Source organism: Pundamilia nyererei, unplaced genomic scaffold, assembly GCF_000239375.1.
Source record: "Pundamilia nyererei isolate P.nyererei 1_Seehausen unplaced genomic scaffold, PunNye1.0 scaffold00115, whole genome shotgun sequence".
Classification (NCBI taxonomy): Eukaryota; Metazoa; Chordata; class Actinopteri; order Cichliformes; family Cichlidae; genus Pundamilia; species Pundamilia nyererei.
Genome location: NW_005187516.1, coordinates 1,017,858 through 1,027,982, shown reverse-complemented (window position 1 = coordinate 1,027,982; position 10,125 = coordinate 1,017,858). Strand labels below are relative to the sequence as shown.

At 43.7% G+C, this 10,125-nt stretch overlaps 1 protein-coding gene across 3 annotated transcripts in view; it reads right to left on the bottom strand.

Moving 5' to 3' along the window:
- The window catches only part of LOC102209383 (disabled homolog 1-like), a 57,344-nt gene that overhangs the window by 16,792 nt on the left and 30,427 nt on the right, over positions 1-10,125 (bottom strand). For all 3 annotated transcript variants that reach the window (XM_005741939.1, XM_005741941.1, XM_005741940.1), the window contains exons 3-5: positions 5,955-6,094; positions 2,145-2,243; positions 237-368 (exon numbers count right to left, since the gene is read on the bottom strand). In XM_005741939.1, the coding sequence (XP_005741996.1) occupies positions 237-368; positions 2,145-2,243; positions 5,955-6,094 (371 nt within the window). The remainder of the gene's footprint in view (positions 1-236; positions 369-2,144; positions 2,244-5,954; positions 6,095-10,125) is intronic.

Here is a 10,125-nt window from a genome sequence, read left to right as displayed (position 1 = left end):
GTTGTAAACCTGCTCAACATTTGGCAATAAAACCCTTTCTGATTCTGATTCTGATAACTAGAAGAATAGTTTTACTTAAAATATGAAATACACTGTTCATAATATGAGAACTTAAACAGAGTTGTAGGCAAGTTAATCAACTAACATGTCAGAGTCAAAGTCAAACTTATTCTCTTTTCTGCCAAATGTAAAGAATATGACTGAGAATTAAAATATTCGTGGGGAAAAGTACTCACAGACTGCGCGGTCTTGATGGCCACAAACCTGTGGTGGCCCTCCTTCCCACAGACATAGCCAAAGGCGCGATGGTCCCGGGTGTCCTTGGCAATGTAGCTGATCTCATGGACTGAGTGGTGATGAAGGAGCACCTTGATGGCAAAAAATATGAAAGTGTTAGCTAAAACTAAACAAAAAAAGGTCTTCTGTTTCACGTGTCCTATTTGTCTTCTTCTACTTTAAGATGCAGAAATGAAAACCTGATGTATGATTTAAAATCCTCCCTTAAAAAAAAGACCACAGTACTGTAAACTGTGCTGGGAGACAAAGTAGGTCAAAGCTACTTAAAACATCTTTGCATATTGTTGAGCCAAATGCAACACAACACAGAGTGTGCTTCAAAGAGTGCTCTCATCTCTGCATATAACTTTATGGATAATGTAGCTACAGAACTAGCATTCATTAAAGATATAAACCAGTGGCATGATTTTAGCTTTGTGCTGTTTTGTGATATCAGCAAGACTCGAGTTGCTGTTCGACGAAAAAACACCAAATTAGCAAGCAAGAGATATTAGCAGTTGCAAAACTATACTTTGGGTTGTAAGTATATAGGAGTAACTTAGCTCTTCACACCCATCTGCTTCCTCCTCTCTTAGAAGATATGTGCTTAGACACCAGGAAGGAGCGTTTGTTTGAATATTAGCCGATATTCGGCGCCATGTGTGTCGGCGCCGGTAATGCCTCAGATTAATGTAAAATACAAAACTAATACGACTCGGGCACTCAATTCAGTGGCAAATCACATCAGCTTTACATGAAGCATTTCCATCTAAATGCTCACTGACGCAGCCTGTGCTCTAGCGATCCCCATTTCCACCTAAATAAGTCAAGAGGGGTATTAAGTGTGGAGTGTTATTTACTGCCAGTAATCAGTAAATAAAAAGAGGAGCATTAGGGGGCATGATTTCCGAGCAACAAATGAGCATGTCAAAAAGCTGGTGAGCTGCGCGGGTCGTGGCAGGAGGCTTAATGCTCTTTTTCATTAGAGGCGAAAGACGTACTACTATCACCACCAGTCACGTTGAAAAGAGATATTATCAAAAAGATGAGGGGCTTTTTTGTTTGGTGGGGTGAGGAGTAGGCTGTTGGTGGTCGGGTGGGAGCTGGCAGCCATGGGACAAGCGCTGTTGCATAATTATCAGTTTAGCTCTAATGACAGCTGAGGTGGAGCCGGCGGTGTAATTAGCATTAGCGGCAATGATCATTAAGGGGTGGAACTGAGTGCTAATTATCGGTTAGCGTTGATGAGCAGAGTGGGCCTATCTAGCCAACACTACGCTGCGGGACGGGGGAGAAGCGAGCCCCTTGATCATCCTGTAATGGAACAGCAGGCCTCTGAGTCTGCCGGGTGTGGGTGGAAGCCAGGATGCAGGCGGAAACAGTCCATTTCATATCATCGCCATAAGACTGCTCACTGCACTATCATTAGCACACAGACAGGGCCTGAGTGATCTTAAGTAGGTCCTGCAGCACTCTCCTAATCGCACTGGAGTAAACCACTTGGCTTTGGGTTGTATAGCAAATGCAAGGCCCACAATCCAGTGCTGTCAAGTTTAACTTTTAGGGGCTAAAGGGCAAACTGTCCTGTATGAATCATGCTATTTCGTGATTTCTGTTGACATTTGGAGAAGAGATTGAAATATGGTCAATGCATTGAAAGATGTGTTACAGGTAATGCAGCTGAAAGAATATGTCAACTGTGGGAGTCAGGCTTATAAGATGGCGGCCCGAGCAGCCGTTGTGAACTGAGCCGTACGAGCGTCTGCCCTCTGGATGTCCTGCATTGTAGGTTCACGGTACAGCAGCTGGCACAGAGGTTGGCAGTGCAGCCCTGCCAAACTGGGCCTATTCGCTAATGTGATACTCACCCCTGATCTTTCACAGTAAATCTTGATCCCGCCGAAAGAGACCGTCAAGAAGACTCTCTGCTTGTGCTCCCCTTTGGAACGTGCCGAGGAAGCCATTCCCTGCAGGAGATTAAAGGGAACGACATGAGGAGATAAAAGGAGATGATGAAGCCTTCCTCTGTTCCGACTCAGGTGAGTGTGGTAGTGGGAGATGTGGGGTAGAGATTGGGGGCAGGGTGACAGGAGTTACATAAAGTGTGATAGGACAGGATGTTCTTTCATGTGCTCTTTTTTTCTTGAAGCTTCACTCTCAGAGGAATTCACACATCGCCTTGTGCAGCGAGTTATATTATTATTGCCATTTCCCCCTTTAGAACCATTTTTCTCTCCTTTTTTTTGAAGTAAGTGTGCTACACCTCAACGTGGCAATACACAAGTGCTAGCTAACAACAATAAGGTGAGATCTGCTGACAGAATGGATCGCGCCGCTGACCGACGTCAGCTCGCTTCGGGAACTTCACATAGTGCTGACTGAACACCCAATCCAGCCTTTGAAGTATGTTTTTCCCATGGATCTCACCAGCTTCTTTTTCCTCATATTCTCAGCCCTGATAAAGAAAACAATTAAAATTTCTTCCGTGTTCCCTTTGATGCGACCTGTGTGCTTGACATGTCTTTCACAGAACAACGCCTGGGAGAAAATAGAAGAGAGGAGAAGAGGAAAGATGAGATAAGGGTAGAAAAAGCTTGCCTTCTGCGCTCAGTATGTCTGGAAAAACTGCATCAATGCTATTCAATTCAATTCAGTTCAGTTTCATTTATATAGCACTAAATCACAATGGCAATCGCAAGGTAAAGACTCTACAATAACACAGAGAAAAGCCCAACAATCAGATGGGCCCCTATGAGTAAGCACTTGGCAACAGTGGGAAGGAAAAACTCCCTTTTAACGGGAAGAAACCTTCAGCAGAACCAGGCTCGGGGCAGGGGAGCCATCTGCTATGACTGGTGGGGCATGTGAGGGGGAGGAGAGGTTCTTTGAAAGCCTAGCTGATAACACAACCACAAAGCCTGAATCGCAGTGATCACCTTTGAGCTAGCTTTAAATAACTATACAGTAAAAAGCTGAAGGAATAACAGTACATAAAGGAGGAGGGCGAAGGATAAAGAGCAGAACAAGCAACAGGAGCAGGAAAGAGATAAAGCAAATGAGAAAGAGGCGGGTGGGCAGGAGAGTCAATGGATGTTGTCAATCAGTCATCGGCATCCCCATTTGGCGGATTAGTCTGCACAGCAGTGAACGGCAGCTCAATAGAGACCTGTACCCCCTCTCTATCCCCTGTCCAGATAATAGCAGTTCTGTATCGACTGCTCCATTGACTGTAACTGGCTGGGAGCTGGTGACTACCGGAGTCATATGGAGGGCACTGCAGAAATGTCTGATCAAAGCAGTGAAAAAGTTGCTTTATTAGAAGTACTGTATCATTTGAAAAGGGTATGGGCAATGAGAGGTTTTGCCTTCTGGCTATACTGCTTTTCCAGTGGGGCTTCCCACACATTTAAGCTCTAGGAAAGTCATTGAGAATATGCATTTATAGTTCATCTGCTTATCCTGTAGCCAATTACTGCAGTGATGCTTGCGCGTTGCTTCTTTGCTCAACTGATAAATATCACTTGCCATTCATTTGTCTTATTCCTTTAATGTAAAACCAGAGCCTTTATGATACAGGTTTACATTAAAACGGTCTATTTGCAGTACACCTCAATAGAGTACATCGTCTTTGTCTCTGAGAAGCCAGGAACAAATTTTGTATAAGACCATTACCAAAGATAAGAATTACATCGGAGGTGTGAATCTTAAAATCATCAGGCAGTTCAAAATGTTTAGTTGCTGCAGTTTCCCCCAAAACAGATCACTGTAATTGCCAAATTCAAAGAAACAGCAACTTTCAGCGCTAAAAACAGACAAGAAGCCAATGAAATGATACCAAAAACTAAGCTTCTTCAAACAGAACTCATGGCTCGATAGTGAATCAGTCCCAAAAGACATTAATATTGTCCAAAAATGCCACACTTTGAAGCAAAATAATACTGCATTTCCAGTCTTCTATAAGATTTTCTTTTGTCTCTTTCAAATATCTTATTACCTTATTTCACCCGGTATAGTTATTGTGCATGGGAAGAATTGTAAATAACTCTTCTAATTTGTGGCCATTTTGAATGGCAGGTGGACAAACAGCTGCTGCTGCAAGCTGTCTGCCAGGCTTCAGCTCAGCTAATATACACTGAACTGGACCTCTTAACTGCATTTCTGGTGTTGATGCTTTCTGAGATATTTTTCAATCTAATTATCTGACCAAAAAAGATGGCTCGCTGAAATGTGAAGAGTACCAAGAGCCCATCCGAAGAGTCTTTCTTACACTTTTACTGAGTAAAATTCTAATTTTTTTATTGAACCTTATTATCATCAGCAGATACCCAAGTCTGTGTGATGCACATAGATAAGCAAGCTACCGTCAGCTAATAGCCACTACAACTCATGTGATTATAATCACTTTTTCTGGCTGCAAACAAATAAATAAACAAAAGACAACAACAACAGGAGCCACAAAAGCTAAAGCTGTCCACGGTCTAAAAATTCAAAACAAAGCTGAAAAATGAAATAGACCTGATTTAAGCATCTGATTATAATGATAGACATGATTTACTCTGTACTCTGTCTTTATTACTATGTCTTTTACATGAAATTAAATCGACAAACCTAAACAGAGGCAGCATTTTCACCAATCTGTCTATCCAACATGTGCAGGCTCAGTCACTTAGAGGAGAGAAGCTCATGAAAGGTGACTTAATAGAGGTAATTCCTTTTAAGTAGAAGTTCATACATCAAACTGTCTCCTTCCTATCATAATCCTCGCTGCCCTTCATACCTGTTTGTTGTTGCTTCTTGTGTCCCACACCCTCCCCTTCATTTGCCTCACTCCTGCTGCGCTCTCCTCTTGCTTGTAGGTGGGGGGGATTTCAGCCCTGGAGCTGCCCCTGATCCCCAATAAAGCCTTCTCCACAGCCCCACCATTTACCTTACTTCTCTGACACTTTTTCCCCATTTAAAAATAATAGAAATAACTCGCAGATTATGTAGTAAGTTCAAGAATACCCAACTCGTTCATCCACCACTTTTTATGCAGGCATTTTCTGACTCTCTCTGTCTCTCTGGCTGAATTTGATCTAGTTTACTTTCAATCTTTTGCAAGGAAAACTAGCTGAAGTATTATCTGGGTCATGTTATCGCAGTTTGCATATGTGCCACAAGTGTAACATCATGAAATTGGTTGTAAAAATAGAGTGTGAGTGACACGAGAAAACATACAGGAGACAGATCGGGGTGGGGGGATGGGATGGTTACTCTCATCGCACATGCGGAAAAGTGAAAATTCTCTTATTTAACTGATATACTGATTTAAGTATTTCTCAGAATAGGGAGCCAGTTTGCCCCGGAGGTAAAGAAAAAACAAAGTGCTTTGAGCAACACTAAAAATAAAGCAACCTATTAAAATAAAGTAGAAAGCCGCTTCCATTTTGCACAAGCCAACCTTACAGTAGCTTTCTATAGGACACTGTGGAATAATAAGGCTGGACTTTCATTTGTTCCATCTGGTCAGTTCAAACCTTCAGTGAGTCATACACAGGATAAGACAAGCTCCTGTGATTCATTCAACAACAGACAACACAGCCATGTCTGAGCATGCTTATTCCAAATCTGACTGAGATGATTGAAGATGCTCAGTGATGTCCACACAGACTCAGACACACACACAAAGAAGTCTGCACCTTCAGCTTCATCATGGAGTCCTGGCACAGCTTGTCCCCGCGTGCGGCTGTCACCTCATCAATCCCAATCAGCTTGGCCTTGTAGCGCACGCCATCTCCGCGGAAACGCTTAATAAGCCCCGCCTCACTGCGGTCCTGACCTGCAGAGGAAGAGAAAGAGAAACAGACAAGAGTTGGAGAAATAAGAACGAGAGAGTGATTACAGGAAATGAGGACGTGTGAGCTCAACTGAATTGAACACGTTTGGTACGTGGGCTTCTGCGTGCGGTGTCTGTGCGTAGGTGCGTGCGTATTTGCGCGTGTGTCTCTTTGCTCCGGTGTTAATATTTATGGATTAGGAAACGCAGAAAGAATAGAAAATTAGCAGCCGCGCGCAAAGATGGAAAGAAAATTGAACTTGAAATTGAAAATGAAGTTGGATAAAGCCGGCGCACTAAATGAGAAAACAACTGGAACATCAAAAACAGTCAGCGCCACAGTCACCTGTCGCAGAGCATTGTAGGGCATTCACACACAAAGACAGGACTGAAGGGAGGGGGTGCTTACTCCAGTGTTGCTACCCATGGCTGGAGTTCCCATGGGTGCTATTGGTAGCGACAAACCAGCCTGAATGGCTCCTATTGAGAGGAATCTTCTCGGTCCAGCGCTCACCCACAATCCACCCAAGCCCTCTCTGTGTGATGGATGTAGGGTGGTGGCAAGAAGGTGGCGGGCTGATGGTGTGAGCCGCTGGGGGCAGTGGGGGGTGTTCACGTGTGTGTCTGGATGGCCTCAGGCTTTATACTGTCATCCCCTCCCCTCCTTCTTCCTGATTATTCTGTCTCTCCAGCCACCCTGACATCTCCTTGATACCGACACCTTTCTCATTTTGTCTCATCGCTCGCTGTTTTGATTATGTGGGTTCAAGCCTCAAGCGTTATCTCGTAGGTCTACATTGTATAACCTGTGCGGGCTTTGTCACTCGCAAAACACCGGCTTCCTGCAGCAGTCGCACAAAGAGATAGTAGGGATTTCGAATCAAGGTCACCGGCACCTTGGAGAATTTAACAGTTTCAAGTCTCTTCCTCATTCAAATCTAGGTCAGGAGACCATGCAGTACATCAGTTAGCAGCACATTAAAGGGGCTGGCTAAGCTGTGGGCGACAACGAGACAAGGTGTAACATCCTTAACAGAGGCTGTCAGGCTGTGCTCCAAAGTCACATTTACGCCAAAATCAGCTTATTCCACCCAGAAATGCCATTGCCTGCCACATCTAACCAAATTCCCGTCTTCCGTTTCTGCAATTTCCAAGTCAAAAACAAAAATTGGAAACAACGGAAAAGGGCAGATTAAGAAGCGTCTCTCTCCCCACCCACCCACCCACCACCCCATCTTAGTGAAATGTAAGTGCTTGTCTTGGCTGTGCACACTTCTTCACTAATTCATGAGGGCACAATTCTCTAAAAGGGGGAAGGGCTTGAGGATGCTAAAGTCATTAAAGTCTCTAAGCAAGCGACTGTCAAATCTGGGTCTAATTTAGACTTATTTCACTGCCAGAGGAGTTATACACCTAATGGGCACATCTGAACATCAACCGCAGCGTGTGAAGAAACGGACGCTCAGATTTAGTGACGAACTCCCTAAAAATACGAACTGTAGCCACACGTGTGCTATTTGCTAAACCCCGGAAGGTAATTATCGTTGCTCACAAAGCGACCGCAGTTTGTTTGCGCAGTATTATGCATTCCACCCTGATTTTACCGAGTCATATACTCTGTAATGTAATGTAAAATACATGCTGCTCCAGATGCATTTTAAATACAATCGGTCCAATTCAGTGCAACTCTCTCAGATGAGCTGTAACCAAATGTTTTGTGCCATTTGTTTCTTTACATACCGCATACGGCCCTCCTCACACTTCAGGAAGGATTTAGAGATTTATGCACAGATCCTCAAAAAAAAATAAAAATAAAAAATAGGCCTTGCATACCAAATGAGAGTCTTGAGTCAGTGGCGTAACTTGTTCACTACGTGCTCTGGGTTCAGATCCAGATGAGCGAGTGTGCTGTATTTGAAAACTAAAGAGCTGAGGGGCATGTTGTTTCGTGTTGTTACACACTGTAAGAGAGGAGAAGCGAGAAGGTGTGTGTGTGTGTGTGTGTGTGTGTATGGGTTCGTGACGGGAGGTGACACATATTCCTCTGGCTTTCTGGATTTACAATTACCCAAGGTTGAATGGTCCTCACAATGATTCTGGCCCGTAAGGCTGATGCTCATAATTTTTCTGACAGTGGATTGCCTGAAGTATTGTGTGCTGTTTGTCTCTATGTGTCCTGGTGCCTGGTGGTCTGAAGTGCATGTGTCCAGGGTTAAAATTTAGACCTCGTCTCCTGCTTCCCAATATTTCCGAAATCCCTTGTTTCTCAGTAGTCTTACAAAGATTTTATTTTTTTTTTAAACTGAGTCGGGCATTAAAATCCAGGATGTCAGAGGCTTTAAATCAAACGCTCCAATCCTCCCACGTGACACGCAGGCTCTGCACCAGGACCATGGAGAGAACAATTACTGTTCGCCCTGCTCCATACTGTTTCAGGGCTCGTGTCTGATCACAGTGTTGCATCCGTCTTCTTGCCACACTAGAATGGGGACAGCAAAGGGACAGATGGCGGCAGATGGAGAGTCAGAAGTGCCCCTCCAGATATAAGGACTTGGCAACAAGAAACTTTTTGTTGGGGGATCTGGGCATAGAGGCAGCTTAACCTTTGAACCTCTCTGGGTGTGTATCTGTGGCTTCCTGTCCTTTTCCTTTAAAGTCGCTGTTTGCCAGTAGCCACACACACATCCACATGCACACACACCATCCTCCGAGCTATAATGAAATATGCAATAGCAGCTGATATTTTCTCTGAAATAAAAAGACAGGTATTTCCTGTCAGCGCAGGAGGCTGAAGTAGCAGCGAAGAGAATGCTCGTCTGAGAAAAGCAAAATCTGTCCGCGCCATCTGCCTCCCCCCATGTGCGCAAAAGAAATTTCACAAGCCTCAGCAAACACACAGAAGCACATTTACAAATCTCAACAGCGGTGCGTGCTCTCCCCGTCCAGCCCTCACTGATGTAAAAATAAACAAATACATTGAAAATTCTTCGACCAAACTTTGGCACTAAACGCAGCATTGAGGGTTTGGCTAAATGGCTGATCAATAAAGCAGTTTCAGGATTAATGAAGGCTTTTGTGCAAATTGTCAGTGCACTGGATAGATCAGTGACTCGCTGTGGAGTCACACACAGGAGACGGTGTGTGCTGGCTGGCATTTTGTGGGGATGATACTTTAGGAAGGGGGGGCTCCATGATGCTATTACCAAGCTGATGGGGACGCAACGTCAAGACACAGTTAGGAAAATGCATACCTGCAAATGACTTGGCAAATAGTGTTTGAATAGATTTGAATGGGTAGTATTTGTATTGCCTCTTAGAGTATGGGAGGCAACCAGTGATTTACTCTGCTGCTTGTCTGCTAACTGCTCTCTGCCCTTTTCTCCCCTGCTCTCAGTGTCTTCCATGTCCTCACTCCATGCTTTTCTTTTTTAAATTAATCTTTTTTGCTTTCTTTCTCTTTTTCGGTGCACAGATTACACTGGTAGAGCAACAGTTGCTATGGAGATAGAGTAAAGTCACGCATGTAAAGCAATTCTGACGATGGGTAGAGGGGAGCTTTGGATTTTATGACGGCAGACTTTGCTGCAGTCAGGATTGAATTTTTCCTCACCGTTTTGAGAAGAATGAAGAGTGATATAAGTGCGTGCCAAAACCAAAACGGACACGCAAAAAACCAAGTTCACCCTAAATTGTTTCGCATTCATCACAAATGCATCAGAATTTTATGAAAATGATACAGAAGCAATTAAATAATAAGTGGCCGATGATGCATTAGTGGATGAACCAGGACATGACTAAGGGGGCAAAGCTTTTTATGTTGTAATGGGCAACTTATCTCCAATTTATTTCTATTCTGTGAGTGGCAATATTGTGGCATTTTGAAAGGATTCAAAGATTTTCCCTATTTTTTGCATCCATAATATACAACTTGATGTAGTTTGTAGGGGTGAAACAATACTCATATCGATATTGAACCGTTCGATACAGCGCTTTCGGTTCGGTACGCATATGTATCGAACAATACAAATTTTTTA